Here is a 23,050-nt window from a genome sequence, read left to right as displayed (position 1 = left end):
TCCTGTTGGGGAAAAAGTCCCGTTGGGGAAAAAGTCCCGTTGGGGAAAAAGTCCCGTTGGGGAAAAAGTCCTGTTGGGGAAAAAGTCCCGTTGGGGAAAAAGTCCCGTTGGAGAAAAAGTCCTGTTGGGGAAAAAGTCCCGTTGGGGAAAAAGTCCCAAAAGTCCCGTTGGGGAAAAAGTCCCGTTGGGGAAAAAGTCCCAAAAGTCCCGTTGGGGAAAAAGTCCCGTTGGGGAAAAACTCCCGTTGGGGAAAAAGTCCTGTTGGGGAAAAAGTCCCGTTGGGGAAAAAGTCCCGTTGGGGAAAAAGTCCCGTTGGGGAAAAAGTCCCGTTGGGGAAAAAGTCCTGTTGGGGAAAAAGTCCCGTTGGGGAAAAAGTCCCGTTGGGGAAAAAGTCCTGTTGGGGAAAAAGTCCCGTTGGGGAAAAAGTCCCAAAAGTCCCGTTGGGGAAAAAGTCCCAAAAGTCCCGTTGGGGAAAAAGTCCCGTTGGGGAAAAAGTCCTGTTGGGGAAAAAGTCCCGTTGGGGAAAAAGTCCCAAAAGTCCCGTTGGGGAAAAAGTCCCAAAAGTCCTGTTGGGGAAAAAGTCCCAAAAGTCCCGTTGGGGAAAAAGTCCTGTTGGGGAAAAAGTCCCAAAAGTTCCGTTGGGGAAAAAGTCCCGTTGGGGAAAAAGTCCCAAAAGTCCCATTGGGGAAAAAGTCCCAAAAGTCCCGTTGGGGAAAAAGTCCCAAAAGTCCCGTTGGGGAAAAAGTCCCAAAAGTCCTGTTGGGGAAAAAGTCCTGTTGGGGAAAAAGTCCCGTTGGGGAAAAAGTCCTGTTGGGGAAAAAGTCCCGTTGGGGAAAAAGTCCTGTTGGGGAAAAAGTCCCGTTGGGGAACAAGTCCTGTTGGGGAAAAAGTCCCGTTGGGGAACAAGTCCTGTTGGGGAACAAGTCCCAAAAGTCCCGTTGGGGAAAAAGTCCCGTTGGGGAACAAGTCCCAAAAGTCCCGTTGGGGAAAAAGTCCCGTTGGGGAAAAAGTCCTGTTGGGGAAAAAGTCCCGTTGGGGAAAAAGTCCTGTTGGGGAAAAAGTCCCAAAAGTCCCGTTGGGGAAAAAGTGCCGGTGGTGGAAAAAGTCCCAAAAGTTCCGTTGGGGAAAAAGTCCCGTTGGGGAAAAAGTCCCAAAAGTCCCGTTGGGGAAAAAGTCCCAAAAGTCCCGTTGGGGAAAAAGTCCCAAAAGTCCTGTTGGGGAAAAAGTCCCAAAAGTCCCGTTGGGGAAAAAGTCCTGTTGGGGAAAAAGTCCCGTTGGGGAAAAAGTCCCGTTGGGGAAAAAGTCCCGTTGGGGAAAAAGTCCTGTTGGGGAAAAAGTCCCGTTGGGGAAAAAGTCCCGTTGGAGAAAAAGTCCTGTTGGGGAAAAAGTCCCGTTGGGGAAAAAGTCCCAAAAGTCCCGTTGGGGAAAAAGTCCCGTTGGGGAAAAAGTCCCAAAAGTCCCGTTGGGGAAAAAGTCCCGTTGGGGAAAAACTCCCGTTGGGGAAAAAGTCCTGTTGGGGAAAAAGTCCCGTTGGGGAAAAAGTCCCGTTGGGGAAAAAGTCCCGTTGGGGAAAAAGTCCCGTTGGGGAAAAAGTCCTGTTGGGGAAAAAGTCCCGTTGGGGAAAAAGTCCCGTTGGGGAAAAAGTCCTGTTGGGGAAAAAGTCCCGTTGGGGAAAAAGTCCCAAAAGTCCCGTTGGGGAAAAAGTCCCAAAAGTCCCGTTGGGGAAAAAGTCCCGTTGGGGAAAAAGTCCTGTTGGGGAAAAAGTCCCGTTGGGGAAAAAGTCCCAAAAGTCCCGTTGGGGAAAAAGTCCCAAAAGTCCTGTTGGGGAAAAAGTCCCAAAAGTCCCGTTGGGGAAAAAGTCCTGTTGGGGAAAAAGTCCCAAAAGTTCCGTTGGGGAAAAAGTCCCGTTGGGGAAAAAGTCCCAAAAGTCCCATTGGGGAAAAAGTCCCAAAAGTCCCGTTGGGGAAAAAGTCCCAAAAGTCCCGTTGGGGAAAAAGTCCCAAAAGTCCTGTTGGGGAAAAAGTCCTGTTGGGGAAAAAGTCCCGTTGGGGAAAAAGTCCTGTTGGGGAAAAAGTCCCGTTGGGGAAAAAGTCCTGTTGGGGAAAAAGTCCCGTTGGGGAAAAAGTTCCGTTGGGGAAAAAGTCCCAAAAGTCCCGTTGGGGAAAAAGTCCCGTTGGGGAAAAAGTCCTGTTGGGGAAAAAGTCCCGTTGGGGAAAAAGTCCCAAAAGTCCCGTTGGGGAAAAAGTCCCAAAAGTCCCGTTGGGGAAAAATTCCCAAAAGTCCTGTTGGGGAAAAAGTCCCAAAAGTCCCGTTGGGGAAAAAGTCCCGTTGGGGAAAAAGTCCCGTTGGGGAAAAAGTCCCAAAAGTCCCGTTGGGGAAAAAGTCCCGTTGGGGAAAAAGTCCCGTTGGGGAAAAAGTCCCGTTGGGGAAAAAGTCCCGTTGGGGAAAAAGTCCCGTTGGGGAAAAAGTCCCGTTGGGGAAAAAGTCCCAAAAGTCCCGTTGGGGAAAAAGTCCCGTTGGGGAAAAAGTCCCGTTGGGGAAAAAGTCCCGTTGGGGAAAAAGTCCCGTTGGGGAAAAAGTCCCGTTGGGGAAAAAGTCCCGTTGGGGAAAAAGTCCCAAAAGTCCCGTTGGGGAAAAAGTCCCAAAAGTCCCGTTGGGGAAAAAGTGCCGTTAGGGAAAAAGTCCCAAAAGTTCCGTTGGGGAAAAAGTCCTGTTGGGGATAAAGTCCCAAAAGTCCCGTTGGGGGAAAAAGTCCCGTTGGGGAAAAGTCCCGTTGGGGAAAAAGTCCCATTGGGGAAAAAGTCCCGTTGGGGAAAAAGTCAGAAAAATTCATAGTTATCAATAATTATCGGTCAATTGTCGTTCTGGTCCGCGGCAGAATTCCGTGGAAACACTCGCTCCACAGCTGGGGGTAATCATACCCTCGATCCCTCCATCACCCTAAATCAGCACGTTGTGAGCTTGTAGAATGTATTTTTTTCCTTTTTTTTAAAGATTTTGACAGATAAAAAAGGAAATATAGCTGCTTCTTTGGCTTACTGGCAGTGTCCACGACACATTTGCTGATCGGTCCTGCGGTTTGCGAGATTAGCTCAGAAAAAACAGAGAGACAGACAGACCAGACAGATTATAGACTCCACCTATGCTTTCTATGGCATATAGGCAGCTCCCGGCAGGATCCGCCGGGAGAATCTAGACGCAGCTGCGCGACATGAGACTACAATTTACAATTTAGGCATTTAGCAGACGCTCTTAATCCAGAGCGACTTACATTAAGCAAGAACAAAAAGCATGGGAATACATCACATAAAAAAGCATTTATCAATGCTAATTAATTAGACTAATTAATTAGAGCGACAGAGAGAGAGAGAGGAGTGTGTGTATGTACGTGTGTGCGTCAATTTAACAAAGGTGCAGACGATGAGAAATCAGCAGAGAGTGATCGACGTTTGTGCTAGCCTACTGTATGCGGAATTGAAGTGGACTCTGTCCCAGACTTTTTTTTTCTCCATGGAAATAAAAACGTCTGGGTTTCCGAGGCTAACAAACCTATAGACTATTAAAAAGTAAAAAAATTCAGATGACTAAAATATGAAATTTTACTCAAAAGACTATGACTGAAACTAAATCAAAATTTGCCGTCGAAATCACCAATGCCACCATCTGTGTTTGCCTCGCCATGCAGGTGTGGGCGGTTCAGGTGCGCGCCACAGGACAGATGTATGCCTGCAAGAAGCTGCAGAAGACCCACGTGAAGAAGATGAAAGGAGAATGGTTGGCTCTCAGTGAGAAACAGATCCTGGAGAGTCTTCACAGTAGGTTTGTGGTAAGACTGATAGATTGTTTGCAAAGCGAAAGAGAGCTCAACCAGGTGCCAAATGGACCAAATGGAACCAAATGGACCCGTCCATTTGGTTCCATTTGTACACTCTCTGAGTTACAGACCCATAAGGGTCCATTTGGTTTCTATCTCTAATTGAGCTAGGTACCCCCTGGAACTCCCTCAAGTACCCCCAGGGGTCCCCGGACCCCACTTTGGGAACCCATGCTGTAAGACACAGGACTCAAGACAGGGGCTGATGTCACGTGATGTCACGTGATGTCACGATGACCTGCGGGTTTGTTCAGTGACGGGGAGAGTGGGTTGTTAGGTTACAGGGAAAGTTTCATAGTTAAAACACATTTTGTGCCCATGACATCTCCACACGTCTTTGTAGTATAAGTTCCTGTGGTGCCCAAAGACGTCTGGAGACTATCTGGAAAGAAAATACAAAATACAAATACAATTTGCTTCTTTTTTTTATTTTTAAAAATCGTCCAAAAAAGGCTGGGTACTCTACTGAACTCTACTATGGGTATATTTTGTGTTGAAAAATCATCCAATTAACTCCACGTCGCTATTCTGAAAGAAAAAAAGATATATATATATATATTTAAAAGAATATTGGATATAACTGCTATTTTGGCTACTTTCGCACTGTAATGAGACAAAGCAAAAAATAAATAAATAGGGTATTCATTCATGAAAAAATAAATAATAATACAAGTTGAAATATAGCGCTCAGGTGGTACAGTGGTAAAATATGCACATCTTACCGTTTGTCTTTGTTTTGAGGTGAGTCTGGCGTATTCGTACGAGAGCAAGCACTCGCTGTGCATGGTGATGACCATCATGAACGGAGGAGACCTGCGGTTCCACATCTACAGCATGGCCTCTCCGGGTTCCCCAGGCCTGGATGGAGAACGGGTGTGTTTCTACGCCGCGGAGGTGTGCTGCGGCCTGGACCACCTGCACCAACAGGGCATCGTGTACAGGTAAAGTGTTGTATTGGATTCGATTTAACATTTAGACCTGGGAACGATTCTACAAATCTTCTTCTAAATCCTGATAGTTTTCTGAAAAACCCTATTGTTTCTATGTCAGTCGTTCTCAAACATTTTCATGTCAAGGACGCCCAGAAATTATCTGTATTTGGCCGCCGACCCCCCATCTGAAAATATGTTGTTTCAGGGACCCCCCCCCCCCCCCCAGTAGCAAAGATTTGAGTTAAAAACGTTCGCTCTGAAAGAATATATATTCAAAGATTTGCACTACATTTTCACGATTTTTAAAAAATAGCAGACCTACGGCTACGAGCTTGTAGCGCGGCACTCGGTGCCGCGCTACAAGCTCGTAGATCTGCTATTTTTCAATAGCTAAAGTGTAACATAATGCTAAAAACACCAAAAGGGGTTCCCGCCCAAAATGGGTTAATTCAGTGGTTTTTCAACCCTTTTCAGATCAACAAGGCCCCATTATTTAGTCTGCATTTGAGCCACGGACAGACACCCATTTGATGAGATTTAGGGCTATATTTTGCGTGTCTTAAGTACCAGGTCTTATGACTTAATTTAAGACCTGGAGGCGTGGTCAATGCTCTTTGGCCACTCAGAATAGCCAAATGGCATTGATCACGCCTCCAGGTCTTAAGTTAAGTAATAAGACCTGGTACTTAAGACAAAATATACGCAAAATATAGCCCTTAGCCTCTCAGACCCAAAACTTAGAATATGTTGTTATCGTTGGATAAGATTTTGTACACAATTCATTGCTATATTGAATGTTCTACATTCTGTAAATAGTGTACACTTCGTGAAAATTAAGTAATGCAGATGTTTAACAATAATTTAACTCTTGAGAGAAAACTGTCAGGATGTAGAAGACATTTTTAGAATCTGATCTCAAGTCAAAATGGGTTAATTGAATCCTTCCTTAGTCAGAAACGTAAACAGCGCGTGGTAGCGTGCATTAAACAACACGTGGTAGCGTGCATTAAACAACACGTGGTAGCGTGCATTAAACAACACGTGGTAGCGTGCATTAAACAACACGTGGTAGCGTGCATTAAACAACACGTGGTAGCGTGCATTAAACAACACGTGGTAGCGTGCATTAAACAACACGTGGTAGCCGTGCATTAAACAACACGTGGTAGCCGTGCATTAAACAACACGTGGTAGCGTGCATTAAACAACACGTGGTAGCCGTGCATTAAACAACACGTGGTAGCGTGCATTAAACAGAGCGTGGTAGCGTGCATTAAACAGCGCGTTGTAGCGTGCATTAAACAACACGTGGTAGCGTACATTAAACAACGTGTGGTAGCGTACATTAAACAACACGTGGTAGCGTACATTAAACAGTGTGTGGTAGCGTACATTAAACAGAGCGTGGTAGCGTGCATTAAACAGCGTGTGGTAGCGTGCATTAAACAGCGCGTTGTAGCGTGCATTAAACAACACGTGGTAGCGTACATTAAACAACACGTGGTAGCGTACATTAAACAACGTGTGGTAGCGTACATTAAACAACACGTGGTAGCGTACATTAAACAGTGTGTGGTAGCGTACATTAAACAGAGCGTGGTAGCGTGCATTAAACAACGCGTGGTAGCGTACATTAAACAACGTGTGGTAGCGTACATTAAACAGAGCGTGGTAGCGTACATTAAACAGAGCGTGGTAGCGTACATTAAACAGAGCGTGGTAGCGTACATTAAACAGAGCGTGGTAGCGTGCATTAAACAGCGCGTTGTAGCGTGCATTAAACAACACGTGGTAGCGTGCATTAAACAGAGTGTGGTAGCGTACATTAAACAGAGCGTGGTAGCGTACATTAAACAGCGTGTGGTAGCGTACATTAAACAGAGTGTGGTAGCGTACATTAAACAGCGTGTGGTAGCGTACATTAAACAGAGTGTGGTAGCGTACATTAAACAGAGCGTGGTAGCGTGCATTAAACAGCGCGTGGTAGCGTACATTAAACAGCGCGTGGTAGCGTACATTAAACAGCGCGTGGTAGCGTACATTAAACAGAGCGTGGTAGCGTGCATTAAACAGAGCGTGGTAGCGTACATTAAACAGCGCGTGGTAGCGTACATTAAACAGCGCGTGGTAGCGTACATTAAACAGCGCGTGGTAGCGTACATTAAACAGAGCGTGGTAGCGTACATTAAACAGCGTGTGGTAGCGTACATTAAACAGCGCGTGGTAGCATACATTAAACAGAGCGTGGTAGCGTACATTAAACAGCGCGTGGTAGCGTACATTAAACAGCGCGTGGTAGCGTACATTAAACAGCGCGTTGTAGCGTACATTAAACAGCGCGTGGTAGCATACATTAAACAGAGCGTGGTAGCGTACATTAAACAGCGTGTGGTAGCGTACATTAAACAGAGCGTGGTATCGTACATTAAACAGAGCGTGGTATCGTACATTAAACAGAGCGTGGTAGCGTGCATTAAACAGAGCGTGGTAGCGTACATTAAACAGCGTGTGGTAGCGTACATTAAACAGAGCGTGGTATCGTACATTAAACAGAGCGTGGTATCGTACATTAAACAGAGCGTGGTAGCGTACATTAAACAGAGCGTGGTATCGTACATTAAACAGAGCGTGGTATCGTACATTAAACAGCGTGTGGTAGCGTACATTAAACAGCGCGTGGTAGCGTACATTAAACAGCGCGTGGTAGCGTACATTAAACAGCGCGTGGTAGCGTACATTAAACAGCGCGTGGTAGCGTACATTAAACAGCGCGTGGTAGCGTACATTAAACAGCGCGTGGTAGCGTACATTAAACAGCGCGTGGTAGCGTACATTAAACAGCGCGTGGTAGCGTACATTAAACAGCGCGTTGTAGCGTACATTAAACAGCGCGTGGTAGCATACATTAAACAGAGCGTGGTAGCGTACATTAAACAGCGTGTGGTAGCGTACATTAAACAGAGCGTGGTATCGTACATTAAACAGAGCGTGGTATCGTACATTAAACAGAGCGTGGTAGCGTGCATTAAACAGAGCGTGGTAGCGTACATTAAACAGCGTGTGGTAGCGTACATTAAACAGAGCGTGGTATCGTACATTAAACAGAGCGTGGTATCGTACATTAAACAGAGCGTGGTAGCGTACATTAAACAGAGCGTGGTAGCGTACATTAAACAGCGCGTGGTAGCGTACATTAAACAGCGCGTGGTAGCGTACATTAAACAGCGTGTGGTAGCGTACATTAAACAGCGTGTGGTAGCGTACATTAAACAGCGTGTGGTAGCGTACATTAAACAGCGTGTGGTACCGTGCATTAAACAGAGTGTGGTAGCGTGCATTAAACAGCGCGTGGTAGCGTACATTAAACAACGCGTTGTAGCGTACATTAAACAGAGCGTGGTAGCGTACATTAAACAGAGCGTGGTAGCGTACATTAAACAGAGCGTGGTAGCGTACATTAAACAGCGCGTGGTAGCGTACATTAAACAACGCGTTGTAGCGTACATTAAACAGCGCGTGGTAGCGTACATTAAACAACGCGTTGTAGCGTACATTAAACAACGCGTGGTAGCGTACATTAAACAGCGCGTGGTAGCGTACATTAAACAGAGCGTGGTATCGTACATTAAACAGCGCGTGGTAGCGTACATTAAACAGAGCGTGGTAGCGTACATTAAACAGCGCGTGGTAGCGTACATTAAACAGCGCGTGGTAGCGTACATTAAACAGCGCGTGGTAGCGTGCATTAAACAGAGCGTGGTAGCGTACATTAAACAGAGCGTGGTATCGTACATTAAACAGAGCGTGGTATCGTACATTAAACAGCGCGTGGTAGCGTACATTAAACAGAGCGTGGTAGCGTACATTAAACAGAGCGTGGTAGCGTACATTAAACAGAGCGTGGTAGCGTACATTAAACAGAGCGTGGTAGCGTACATTAAACAGAGCGTGGTAGCGTGCATTAAACAGCGCGTGGTAGCGTACATTAAACAGCGCGTGGTAGCGTGCATTAAACAGCGCGTGGTAGCGTGCATTAAACAGCGCGTGGTAGCGTACATTAAACAGAGCGTGGTAGCGTACATTAAACAGCGTGTGGTAGCGTACATTAAACAACGCGTGGTAGCGTACATTAAACAACGCGTGGTAGCGTACATTAAACAGCGCGTGGTAGCGTGCATTAAACAACGCGTGGTAGCGTACATTAAACAGAGTGTGGTAGCGTACATTAAACAGAGCGTGGTAGCGTGCATTAAACAGCGCGTGGTAGCGTACATTAAACAGAGCGTGGTAGCGTACATTAAACAGCGCGTGGTAGCGTACATTAAACAGAGCGTGGTAGCGTGCATTAAACAGCGCGTGGTAGCGTACATTAAACAGAGCGTGGTAGCGTACATTAAACAGCGCGTGGTAGCGTACATTAAACAGCGCGTGGTAGCGTACATTAAACAGCGTGTGGTAGCGTACATTAAACAGCGCGTGGTAGCGTACATTAAACAGAGCGTGGTAGCGTACATTAAACAGCGCGTGGTAGCGTGCATTAAACAGCGCGTGGTAGCGTACATTAAACAGAGCGTGGTAGCGTACATTAAACAGCGCGTGGTAGCGTACATTAAACAGCGCGTGGTAGCGTACATTAAACAGCGTGTGGTAGCGTACATTAAACAGCGCGTGGTAGCGTACATTAAACAGCGCGTGGTATCGTACATTAAACAGCGCGTTGTAGCGTACATTAAACAGCGTGTGGTAGCATACATTAAACAGCGCGTTGTAGCGTACATTAAACAGCGTGTGGTAGCATACATTAAACAGCGTGTGGTAGCGTACATTAAACAACGTGTGGTAGCATACATTAAACAGCGCGTGGTAGCGTACATTAAACAGCGCGTGGTAGCGTACATTAAACAGCGCGTGGTAGCGTACATTAAACAGCGCGTGGTAGCGTACATTAAACAGCGCGTGGTAGCGTACATTAAACAGCGTGTGGTAGCGTACATTAAACAGCGTGTGGTAGCGTACATTAAACATCGTGTGGTAGCGTACATTAAACAGCGTGTGGTAGCGTACATTAAACAGCGCGTGGTAGCGTACATTAAACAGCGTGTGGTAGCGTACATTAAACAGCGCGTTGTAGCGTACATTAAACAACGCGTGGTAGCGTACATTAAACAGCGCGTTGTAGCGTACATTAAACAGAGCGTGGTATCGTACATTAAACAGAGCGTGGTATCGTACATTAAACAGAGCGTGGTATCGTACATTAAACAGAGCGTGGTAGCGTACATTAAACAGAGCGTGGTAGCGTACATTAAACAGCGCGTGGTAGCGTACATTAAACAGCGCGTGGTAGCGTACATTAAACAGCGTGTGGTAGCGTACATTAAACAGCGTGTGGTAGCGTACATTAAACAGCGTGTGGTAGCGTACATTAAACAGAGCGTGGTAGCGTACATTAAACAGCGTGTGGTAGCGTACATTAAACAGCGCGTGGTAGCGTACATTAAACAGCGTGTGGTAGCGTACATTAAACAGCGCGTTGTAGCGTACATTAAACAACGCGTGGTAGCGTACATTAAACAGCGCGTTGTAGCGTACATTAAACAGAGCGTGGTATCGTACATTAAACAGAGCGTGGTATCGTACATTAAACAGAGCGTGGTATCGTACATTAAACAGAGCGTGGTAGCGTACATTAAACAGAGCGTGGTAGCGTACATTAAACAGCGCGTGGTAGCGTACATTAAACAGCGCGTGGTAGCGTACATTAAACAGCGTGTGGTAGCGTACATTAAACAGCGTGTGGTAGCGTACATTAAACAGCGTGTGGTAGCGTACATTAAACAGCGTGTGGTAGCGTGCATTAAACAGAGTGTGGTAGCGTGCATTAAACAGCGCGTGGTAGCGTACATTAAACAACGCGTTGTAGCGTACATTAAACAGAGCGTGGTAGCGTACATTAAACAACGCGTTGTAGCGTACATTAAACAACGCGTGGTAGCGTACATTAAACAGCGCGTGGTAGCATACATTAAACAGAGCGTGGTATCGTACATTAAACAGCGCGTGGTAGCGTACATTAAACAGAGCGTGGTAGCGTACATTAAACAGCGCGTGGTAGCGTACATTAAACAGCGCGTGGTAGCGTACATTAAACAGCGCGTGGTAGCGTGCATTAAACAGAGCGTGGTAGCGTACATTAAACAGAGCGTGGTATCGTACATTAAACAGAGCGTGGTATCGTACATTAAACAGCGCGTGGTAGCGTACATTAAACAGAGCGTGGTAGCGTACATTAAACAGAGCGTGGTAGCGTACATTAAACAGAGCGTGGTAGCGTACATTAAACAGAGCGTGGTAGCGTACATTAAACAGAGCGTGGTAGCGTGCATTAAACAGCGCGTGGTAGCGTACATTAAACAGCGCGTGGTAGCGTGCATTAAACAGCGCGTGGTAGCGTGCATTAAACAGCGCGTGGTAGCGTACATTAAACAGAGCGTGGTAGCGTACATTAAACAGCGTGTGGTAGCGTACATTAAACAACGCGTGGTAGCGTACATTAAACAACGCGTGGTAGCGTACATTAAACAGCGCGTGGTAGCGTGCATTAAACAACGCGTGGTAGCGTACATTAAACAGAGTGTGGTAGCGTACATTAAACAGAGCGTGGTAGCGTGCATTAAACAGCGCGTGGTAGCGTACATTAAACAGAGCGTGGTAGCGTACATTAAACAGCGCGTGGTAGCGTACATTAAACAGAGCGTGGTAGCGTGCATTAAACAGCGCGTGGTAGCGTACATTAAACAGAGCGTGGTAGCGTACATTAAACAGCGCGTGGTAGCGTACATTAAACAGCGCGTGGTAGCGTACATTAAACAGCGTGTGGTAGCGTACATTAAACAGCGCGTGGTAGCGTACATTAAACAGAGCGTGGTAGCGTACATTAAACAGCGCGTGGTAGCGTGCATTAAACAGCGCGTGGTAGCGTACATTAAACAGAGCGTGGTAGCGTACATTAAACAGCGCGTGGTAGCGTACATTAAACAGCGCGTGGTAGCGTACATTAAACAGCGTGTGGTAGCGTACATTAAACAGCGCGTGGTAGCGTACATTAAACAGCGCGTGGTATCGTACATTAAACAGCGCGTTGTAGCGTACATTAAACAGCGTGTGGTATCGTACATTAAACAACGTGTGGTAGCATACATTAAACAGCGCGTGGTAGCGTACATTAAACAGCGCGTGGTAGCGTACATTAAACAGCGCGTGGTAGCGTACATTAAACAGCGCGTGGTAGCGTACATTAAACAGCGTGTGGTAGCGTACATTAAACAGCGTGTGGTAGCGTACATTAAACAGCGCGTGGTAGCGTACATTAAACAGCGCGTGGTAGCGTACATTAAACAGCGTGTGGTAGCGTACATTAAACAGCGTGTGGTAGCGTACATTAAACATCGTGTGGTAGCGTACATTAAACAGCGTGTGGTAGCGTACATTAAACAGCGCGTGGTAGCGTACATTAAACAGCGTGTGGTAGCGTACATTAAACAGCGCGTGGTAGCGTACATTAAACAGCGCGTGGTAGCGTACATTAAACAGCGTGTGGTAGCGTACATTAAACAGCGTGTGGTAGCGTACATTAAACATCGTGTGGTAGCGTACATTAAACAGCGTGTGGTAGCGTACATTAAACAGCGCGTGGTAGCGTACATTAAACAGCGTGTGGTAGCGTACATTAAACAGCGCGTTGTAGCGTACATTAAACAACGCGTGGTAGCGTACATTAAACAGCGCGTTGTAGCGTACATTAAACAGAGCGTGGTAGCGTACATTAAACAGCGCGTTGTAGCGTACATTAAACAGCGCGTGGTAGCGTACATTAAACAGCGTGTGGTAGCGTACATTAAACAGCGCGTGGTAGCGTACATTAAACAGCGCGTGGTAGCGTACATTAAACAGCGCGTGGTAGCGTACATTAAACAGAGCGTGGTATCGTACATTAAACAGTGCGTGGTAGCGTACATTAAACAGAGCGTGGTATCGTACATTAAACAGTGCGTGGTAGCGTACATTAAACAGCGCGTTGTAGCGTACATTAAACAGAGCGTGGTATCGTACATTAAACAGTGCGTGGTAGCGTACATTAAACAGCGCGTTGTAGCGTACATTAAACAGCGCGTGGTAGCGTACATTAAACAACGCGTGGTAGCGTACATTAAACAGCGCGTGGTAGCGTACATTAAACAGAGCGTGGTAGCGTGCATTAAACAGCGTGTGGTAGCGTACATTAAACAGAGCGTGGTAGCGTACATTAAACAGCGCGTGGTAGCGTATATTAAACAGAGCGTGGTAGCGTGCATTAAACAGCGTGTGGTAGCGTACATTAAACAGAGCGTGGTAGCGTGCATTAAACAGAGCGTGGTAGCGTACATTAAACAGCGTGTGGTAGCGTACATTAAACAGCGTGTGGTAGCGTACATTAAACAGAGCGTGGTAGCGTGCATTAAACAGAGCGTGGTAGCGTACATTAAACAGCGCGTGGTAGCGTACATTAAACAGCGTGTGGTAGCGTACATTAAACAGCGTGTGGTAGCGTACATTAAACAGAGCGTGGTAGCGTGCATTAAACAGCGTGTGGTAGCGTACATTAAACAGCGCGTGGTAGCGTACATTAAACAGAGCGTGGTAGCGTACATTAAACAGCGTGTGGTAGCGTACATTAAACAGCGTGTGGTAGCGTACATTAAACAGCGTGTGGTAGCGTACATTAAACAGCGCGTGGTAGCGTACATTAAACAGCGCGTGGTAGCGTACATTAAACAGCGCGTGGTAGCGTACATTAAACAGAGCGTGGTAGCGTACATTAAACAGCGTGTGGTAGCGTACATTAAACAGCGTGTGGTAGCGTACATTAAACAGAGCGTGGTAGCGTGCATTAAACAGAGCGTGGTAGCGTACATTAAACAGCGCGTGGTAGCGTGCATTAAACAGAGCGTGGTAGCGTACATTAAACCACGCGTGGTAGCGTACATTAAACAGAGCGTGGTAGCGTGCATTAAACAGAGCGTGGTAGCGTACATTAAACAGCGCGTGGTAGCGTGCATTAAACAGCGCGTTGTAGCGTACATTAAACAGAGCGTGGTAGCGTACATTAAACAGAGTGTGGTAGCGTACATTAAACAGCGCGTTGTAGCGTACATTAAACAGAGCGTGGTAGCGTACATTAAACAGAGTGTGGTAGCGTACATTAAACAGCGCGTGGTAGCGTGCATTAAACAGCGCGTTGTAGCGTACATTAAACAGCGTGTGGTAGCGTACATTAAACAACGTGTGGTAGCGTACATTAAACAGCGCGTGGTAGCGTACATTAAACAGCGTGTGGTAGCGTACATTAAACAACGCGTGGTAGCGTACATTAAACAGTGCGTAGTAGCGTACATTAAACAGCGTGTGGTAGCGTACATTAAACAGCGTGTGGTAGCGTACATTAAACAGCGTGTGGTAGCGTACATTAAACAGCGTGTGGTAGCGTACATTAAACAGCGTGTGGTAGCGTACATTAAACAGCGTGTGGTAGCGTACATTAAACAGAGTGTGGTAGCGTACATTAAACAGCGTGTGGTAGCGTACATTAAACAGCGTGTGGTAGCGTACATTAAACAGCGCGTGGTAGCGTACATTAAACAGCGGGTGGTAGCGTACATTAAACAGCGTGTGGTAGCGTACATTAAACAGAGCGTGGTAGCGTACATTAAACAGAGCGTGGTAGCGTACATTAAACAGCGTGTGGTAGCGTACATTAAACAGCGTGTGGTAGCGTACATTAAACAGAGCGTGGTAGCGTACATTAAACCACGCGTGGTAGCGTACATTAAACAGAGCGTGGTAGCGTACATTAAACCACGCGTGGTAGCGTACATTAAACAGCGCGTGGTAGCGTACATTAAACAGCGCGTGGTAGCGTACATTAAACAGCGTGTGGTAGCGTACATTAAACAGCGTGTGGTAGCGTGCATTAAACAGCGTGTGGTAGCGTACATTAAACAGAGCGTGGTAGCGTACATTAAACAGCGTGTGGTAGCGTACATTAAACCACGCGTGGTAGCGTACATTAAACAGCGTGTGGTAGCGTACATTAAACCACGCGTGGTAGCGTACATTAAACAGCGTGTGGTAGCGTGCATTAAACAGCGTGTGGTAGCGTACATTAAACAGTGTGTGGTAGCGTACATTAAACAGAGCGTGGTAGCGTACATTAAACAGTGTGTGGTAGCGTACATTAAACAGCGCGTGGTAGCGTACATTAAACAGAGCGTGGTAGCGTACATTAAACAGCGTGTGGTAGCGTACATTAAACAGCGTGTGGTAGCGTGCATTAAACAGCGTGTGGTAGCGTGCATTAAACAGCGTGTGGTAGCGTACATTAAACAGAGCGTGGTAGCGTACATTAAACAGAGCGTGGTAGCGTACATTAAACAGCGTGTGGTAGCGTACATTAAACAGCGTGTGGTAGCGTGCATTAAACAGCGTGTGGTAGCATACATTAAACAGAGCGTGGTAGCGTACATTAAACAGCGTGTGGTAGCGTGCATTAAACAGAGCGTGGTAGCGTACATTAAACAGCGTGTGGTAGCGTGCATTAAACAGCGTGTGGTAGCGTGCATTAAACAGAGCGTGGTAGCGTACATTAAACAGCGTGTGGTAGCGTGCATTAAACAGCGTGTGGTAGCGTGCATTAAACAGCGTGTGGTAGCGTACATTAAACAGCGTGTGGTAGCGTGCATTAAACAGCGTGTGGTAGCGTGCATTAAACAGCGTGTGGTAGCGTGCATTAAACAGCGTGTGGTAGCGTACATTAAACAACGCGTGGTAGCGTACATTAAACAGCGCGTGGTAGCGTACATTAAACAGCGTGTGGTAGCGTACATTAAACAGAGCGTGGTAGCGTACATTAAACAGCGTGTGGTAGCGTACATTAAACAGCGCGTGGTAGCGTGCATTAAACGTGTGGTAGCGTGCATTAAACAGAGCGTGGTAGCGTACATTAAACAACGTGTGGTAGCGTACATTAAACAGCGTGTGGTAGCGTGCATTAAACGTGTGGTAGCGTACATTAAACAACGTGTGGTAGCGTACATTAAACAGCGTGTGGTAGCGTGCATTAAACGTGTGGTAGCGTACATTAAACAACGTGTGGTAGCGTACATTAAACAGAGTGTGGTAGCGTACATTAAACAGTGCGTGGTAGCGTACATTAAACAGAGTGTGGTAGCGTACATTAAACAGCGCGTGGTAGCGTACATTAAACAGCGTGTGGTAGCGTGCATTAAACAGCGTGTGGTAGCGTGCATTAAACAGCGTGTGGTAGCGTACATTAAACAGCGTGTGGTAGCGTACATTAAACAGCGCGTGGTAGCGTACATTAAACAGAGTGTGGTAGCGTACATTAAACAGAGTGTGGTAGCGTACATTAAACAGTGCGTGGTAGCGTACATTAAACAGAGTGTGGTAGCGTACATTAAACAGAGTGTGGTAGCGTACATTAAACAGTGCGTGGTAGCGTACATTAAACAGAGTGTGGTAGCGTACATTAAACAGCGCGTGGTAGCGTACATTAAACAGCGTGTGGTAGCGTGCATTAAACAGCGTGTGGTAGCGTGCATTAAACAGCGTGTGGTAGCGTACATTAAACAGCGTGTGGTAGCGTACATTAAACAGCGTGTGGTAGCGTGCATTAAACAGCGTGTGGTAGCGTGCATTAAACAGCGTGTGGTAGCGTACATTAAACAGCGTGTGGTAGCGTACATTAAACAGCGTGTGGTAGCGTACATTAAACAGCGTGTGGTAGCGTACATTAAACAGCGTGTGGTAGCGTACATTAAACAGCGTGTGGTAGCGTACATTAAACAGCGTGTGGTAGCGTACATTAAACAGCGTGTGGTAGCGTACATTAAACAGCGTGTGGTAGCGTACATTAAACAGCGTGTGGTAGCGTGCATTAAACAGCGTGTGGTAGCGTACATTAAACAGAGTGTGGTAGCGTACATTAAACAGAGTGTGGTAGCGTACATTAAACAGCGTGTGGTAGCGTACATTAAACAGCGTGTGGTAGCGTACATTAAACAGCGTGTGGTAGCGTGCATTAAACGTGTGGTAGCGTACATTAAACAACGTGTGGTAGCGTGCATTAAACGTGTGGTAGCGTACATTAAACAACGTGTGGTAGCGTACATTAAACAACGTGTGGTAGCGTACATTAAACAGCGCGTGGTAGCGTACATTAAACAGCGCGTGGTAGCGTACATTAAACAGCGCGTTGTAGCGTACATTAAACAGCGTGTGGTAGCGTACATTAAACAGCGTGTGGTAGCGTACATTAAACAGCGTGTGGTAGCGTGCATTAAACGTGTGGTAGCGTACATTAAACAACGTGTGGTAGCGTGCATTAAACGTGTGGTAGCGTACATTAAACAACGTGTGGTAGCGTACATTAAACAACGTGTGGTAGCGTACATTAAACAACGTGTGGTAGCGTACATTAAACAGCGCGTGGTAGCGTACATTAAACAGCGCGTGGTAGCGTACATTAAACAGCGCGTTGTAGCGTACATTAAACAGCGTGTGGTAGCGTACATTAAACAACGTGTGGTAGCGTTCATTAAACAGAGCGTGGTAGCGTACATTAAACAGAGCGTGGTAGCGTACATTAAACAGCGTGTGGTAGCGTGCATACAGCGTGTGGTAGCGTACATTAAACAGCGCGTTGTAGCGTACATTAAACAGCGTGTGGTAGCGTACATTAAACAACGTGTGGTAGCGTACATTAAACAGAGCGTGGTAGCGTACATTAAACAGCGCGTTGTAGCGTACATTAAACAGAGCGTGGTAGCGTACATTAAACAGCGTGTGGTAGCGTACATTAAACAGCGTGTGGTAGCGTACATTAAACAACGTGTGGTAGCGTACATTAAACAGAGCGTGGTAGCGTACATTAAACAGCGTGTGGTAGCGTGCATACAGCGTGTGGTAGCGTACATTAAACAGCGCGTTGTAGCGTACATTAAACAGCGTGTGGTAGCGTACATTAAACAACGTGTGGTAGCGTACATTAAACAGAGCGTGGTAGCGTACATTAAACAGCGCGTTGTAGCGTACATTAAACAGAGCGTGGTAGCGTACATTAAACAACGCGTGGTAGCGTACATTAAACAGAGCGTGGTAGCGTACATTAAACAGCGCGTTGTAGCGTACATTAAACAGCGTGTGGTAGCGTGCATTAAACAGAGCGTGGTAGCGTACATTAAACAGAGCGTGGTAGCGTACATTAAACAGAGCGTGGTAGCGTACATTAAACAGCGTGTGGTAGCGTACATTAAACAGCGTGTGGTAGCGTACATTAAACAGCGTGTGGTAGCGTACATTAAACAGCGTGTGGTAGCGTACATTAAACAGCGTGTGGTAGCGTGCATTAAACAGAGCGTGGTAGCGTACATTAAACAGCGTGTGGTAGCGTACATTAAACAGAGCGTGGTAGCGTACATTAAACAGCGTGTGGTAGCGTACATTAAACAGCGTGTGGTAGCGTGCATTAAACAGAGCGTGGTAGCGTACATTAAACAGAGCGTGGTAGCGTACATTAAACAGCGCGTTGTAGCGTACATTAAACAGAGCGTGGTAGCGTACATTAAACAGCGCGTGGTAGCGTACATTAAACAGCGCGTTGTAGCGTACATTAAACAGCGCGTTGTAGCGTACATTAAACAGCGTGTGGTAGCGTGCATTAAACAGAGCGTGGTAGCGTACATTAAACAGAGCGTGGTAGCGTACATTAAACAGCGCGTGGTAGCGTACATTAAACAGCGTGTGGTAGCGTGCATACAGCGTGTGGTAGCGTACATTAAACAGAGCGTGGTAGCGTACATTAAACAGAGCGTGGTAGCGTACATTAAACAGCGTGTGGTAGCGTACATTAAACAGAGCGTGGTAGCGTACATTAAACAGCGTGTGGTAGCGTACATTAAACAGCGTGTGGTAGCGTACATTAAACAGCGCGTGGTAGCGTACATTAAACAGAGCGTGGTAGCGTGCATTAAACAGAGCGTGGTAGCGTACATTAAACAGCGTGTGGTAGCGTACATTAAACAGAGCGTGGTAGCGTACATTAAACAGCGTGTGGTAGCGTACATTAAACAGCGTGTGGTAGCGTACATTAAACAGCGTGTGGTAGCGTACATTAAACAGCGTGTGGTAGCGTACATTAAACAGCGTGTGGTAGCGTACATTAAACAGCGTGTGGTAGCGTACATTAAACAGAGCGTGGTAGCGTACATTAAACAGCGTGTGGTAGCGTACATTAAACAGCGCGTGGTAGCGTACATTAAACAGCGCGTGGTAGCGTACATTAAACAGAGCGTGGTAGCGTGCATTAAACAGCGTGTGGTAGCGTACATTAAACAGAGCGTGGTAGCGTACATTAAACAGCGTGTGGTAGCGTACATTAAACAGAGCGTGGTAGCGTACATTAAACAGCGTGTGGTAGCGTACATTAAACAGCGTGTGGTAGCGTACATTAAACAGCGCGTTGTAGCGTACATTAAACAGCGCGTGGTAGCGTACATTAAACAGCGTGTGGTAGCGTACATTAAACAGCGCGTTGTAGCGTACATTAAACAGCGCGTGGTAGCGTACATTAAACAGCGCGTGGTAGCGTACATTAAACAGCGTGTGGTAGCGTACATTAAACAGCGCGTGGTAGCGTACATTAAACAGCGCGTGGTAGCGTACATTAAACAGCGCGTGGTAGCGTACATTAAACAGCGCGTGGTAGCGTACATTAAACAGCGTGTGGTAGCGTACATTAAACAGCGCGTGGTAGCGTACATTAAACAGCGTGTGGTAGCGTACATTAAACAGAGCGTGGTAGCGTACATTAAACAGCGCGTGGTAGCGTACATTAAACAGCGCGTGGTAGCGTACATTAAACAGCGTGTGGTAGCGTACATTAAACAGAGCGTGGTAGCGTACATTAAACAGCGCGTGGTAGCGTACATTAAACAGAGCGTGGTAGCGTACATTAAACAGCGTGTGGTAGCGTACATTAAACAGAGCGTGGTAGCGTACATTAAACAGCGCGTGGTAGCGTACATTAAACAGCGCGTGGTAGCGTGCATTAAACAGAGCGTGGTAGCGTACATTAAACAGCGCGTGGTAGCGTACATTAAACAGCGCGTGGTAGCGTACATTAAACAGCGTGTGGTAGCGTACATTAAACAGCGTGTGGTAGCGTACATTAAACAGTGCGTGGTAGCGTACATTAAACAGCGTGTGGTAGCGTACATTAAACAGCGTGTGGTAGCGTACATTAAACAGCGTGTGGTAGCGTACATTAAACAGCGTGTGGTAGCGTGCATTAAACAACGCGTGGTAGCGTACATTAAACAGCGCGTGGTAGCGTGCATTAAACAACGCGTGGTAGCGTACATTAAACAGCGCGTGGTAGCGTACATTAAACAGCGCGTTGTAGCGTACATTAAACAGCGCGTGGTAGCGTACATTAAACAGCGCGTGGTAGCGTACATTAAACAGCGCGTTGTAGCGTACATTAAACAGCGCGTGGTAGCGTACATTAAACAGCGCGTTGTAGCGTACATTAAACAGCGCGTGGTAGCGTACATTAAACAGCGTGTGGTAGCGTACATTAAACAACGCGTGGTAGCGTACATTAAACAGCGTGTGGTAGCGTTCATTAAACAGCGCGTGGTAGCGTACATTAAACAGCGTGTGGTAGCGTACATTAAACAGCGCGTGGTAGCGTACATTAAACAGCGTGTGGTAGCGTACATTAAACAGCGCGTGGTAGCGTACATTAAACAGCGTGTGGTAGCGTACATTAAACAGCGCGTGGTAGCGTTCATTAAACAGCGTGTGGTAGCGTACATTAAACAGCACGTGGTAGCGTACATTAAACAGCGTGTGGTAGCGTACATTAAACAGAGCGTGGTAGCGTGCATTAAACAGCGTGTGGTAGCGTACATTAAACAGCGCGTGGTAGCGTACATTAAAGCTAAAAGGATAAAACAGAACACAGAACATGTACACATAATACACGTCATCAACAAATACAAACACTAGTACCCGTATGTACATTTAGGTACATTTAAGATTTATTTTATCCCATTCTGGGCGGGAACCCCTTTTGTTTTTTTAAGCATACTTTAGCTATTTAAAAATAGCACATCTACAAGCTCATAGCGAGGCACCGAGTGCCACGCTACAAGCTTATAGGTCTGCTATTTTAGAAAAATCGTGAAAATGCGGCACAAATCGTTGAATATAGATACTTTCAGAGCGAACGTTTTTAACTCAAATCTTTGCTTCTGGAGGGGGGTCCCTGGAACAACATATTTTCAGATGGGGGTCGGTGGCCAATTACATATCATGTTTTGGGGACATGAAATATTGAGCCCCACTGACAGAAACATGAGACATTTTAGAAGACTTTTCTTTTAAAATTTCGACGTCAGGTCTAAATGGGTTGAATAAAATAAATAATGCCGGTAAATTTAGGGACACGGGAGTGGCCGCGGGCCAAATGTAGGGACTCAGGAGTGGCCGTGGGCCAAATGTAGGGACTCGGGAGTGGCCGCGGGCCAAATGTAGGGACTCGGGAGTGGCCGTGGGCCAAATGTAGGGACTCGGGAGTGGCCGCGGGCCAAATGTAGGGACACGGGAGTGGCCGCGGGCCAAATGTAGGGACACGGGAGTGGCCGCGGGGCAAATGTAGGGACTAGGGAGTGGCCGCGGGCCAAATGTAGGGACTAGGGAGTGGCCGCGGGCCAAATGTAGGGACTAGGGAGTGGCCGCGGGCCAAATGTAGGGACTAGGGAGTGGCCGCGGGCCAAATGTAGGGACACGGGAGTGGCCGCGGGGCAAATTTAGGGACACGGGAGTGGCCGCGGGCCAAATGTAGGGACTAGGGAGTGGCCGTGGGCCAAATGTAGGGACTAGGGAGTGGCCGCGGGCCAAATGTAGGGACTAGGGAGTGGCCGCGGGCCAAATGTAGGGACACGGGAGTGGCCGCGGGCCAAATGTAGGGACACGGGAGTGGCCGCGGGGCAAATTTAGGGACACGGGAGTGGCCGTGGGCCAAATGTAGGGACTAGGGAGTGGCCGCGGGCCAAATGTAGGGACACGGGAGTGGCCGCGGGCCAAATGTAGGGACACGGGAGTGGCCGCGGGCCAAATGTAGGGACTCGGGAGTGGCCGCGGGCCAAATGTAGGGACTCGGGAGTGGCCGCGGGCCAAATGTAGGGACACGGGAGTGGCCGCGGGCCAAATGTAGGGACTCGGGAGTGGCCGTGGGCCAAATGTAGGGACTCGGGAGTGGCCGTGGGCCAAATGTAGGGACTCGGGAGTGGCCGCGGGCCAAATGTAGGGACTCGGGAGTGGCCGCGGGCCAAATGTAGGGACTCGGGAGTGGCCGCGGGCCAAATGTAGGGACTCGGGAGTGGCCAAATGTAGGGACACGGGAGTGGCCGCGGGCCAAATGTAGGGACACGGGAGTGGCCGCGGGCCAAATGTAGGGACACGGGAGTGGCCGCGGGCCAAATGTAGGGACTCGGGAGTGGCCGCGGGCCAAATGTAGGGACTAGGGAGTGGCCGCGGGCCAAATGTAGGGACTAGGGAGTGGCCGCGGGCCAAATGTAGGGACTATGGAGTGGCCGCGGGCCAAATGTAGGGACTAGGGAGTGGCCGCGGGCCAAATGTAGGGACACGGGAGTGGCCGCGGGGCAAATTTAGGGACACGGGAGTGGCCGCGGGCCAAATGTAGGGACTAGGGAGTGGCCGCGGGCCAAATGTAGGGACACGGGAGTGGCCGTGGGCCAAATGTAGGGACTCGGGAGTGGCCGTGGGCCAAATGTAGGGACTCGGGAGTGGCCGCGGGCCAAATGTAGGGACTCGGGAGTGGCCGCGGGCCAAATGTAGGGACTCGGGAGTGGCCGCGGGCCAAATGTAGGGACTCGGGAGTGGCCAAATGTAGGGACACGGGAGTGGCCGCGGGCCAAATGTAGGGACACGGGAGTGGCCGCGGGCCAAATGTAGGGACACGGGAGTGGCCGCGGGCCAAATGTAGGGACTCGGGAGTGGCCGCGGGCCAAATGTAGGGACTAGGGAGTGGCCGCGGGCCAAATGTAGGGACTAGGGAGTGGCCGCGGGCCAAATGTAGGGACTAGGGAGTGGCCGCGGGCCA

General features: G+C 47.8%; 1 protein-coding gene across 1 annotated transcript in view; it reads left to right on the top strand.

Moving 5' to 3' along the window:
* Positions 1-23,050, top strand: part of LOC306940298 (G protein-coupled receptor kinase 6-like) — a gene marked incomplete at its 3' end in the record, with an annotated part of 69,951 nt that overhangs the window by 17,459 nt on the left and 29,442 nt on the right. Inside the window, exons 8-9 of the mRNA XM_079525319.1 lie at positions 3,686-3,826; positions 4,616-4,815. Coding sequence (XP_079381445.1) covers positions 3,686-3,826; positions 4,616-4,815 — 341 coding nt within the window. The remainder of the gene's footprint in view (positions 1-3,685; positions 3,827-4,615; positions 4,816-23,050) is intronic.

Source organism: Electrona antarctica, assembly GCF_951216825.1.
Source record: "Electrona antarctica genome assembly, chromosome: 16".
Lineage (NCBI taxonomy): Eukaryota > Metazoa > Chordata > Actinopteri > Myctophiformes > Myctophidae > Electrona > Electrona antarctica.
Note: the sequence above shows the minus strand (reverse complement) of the source record. Positions and strands in the feature narration are given on the sequence as shown.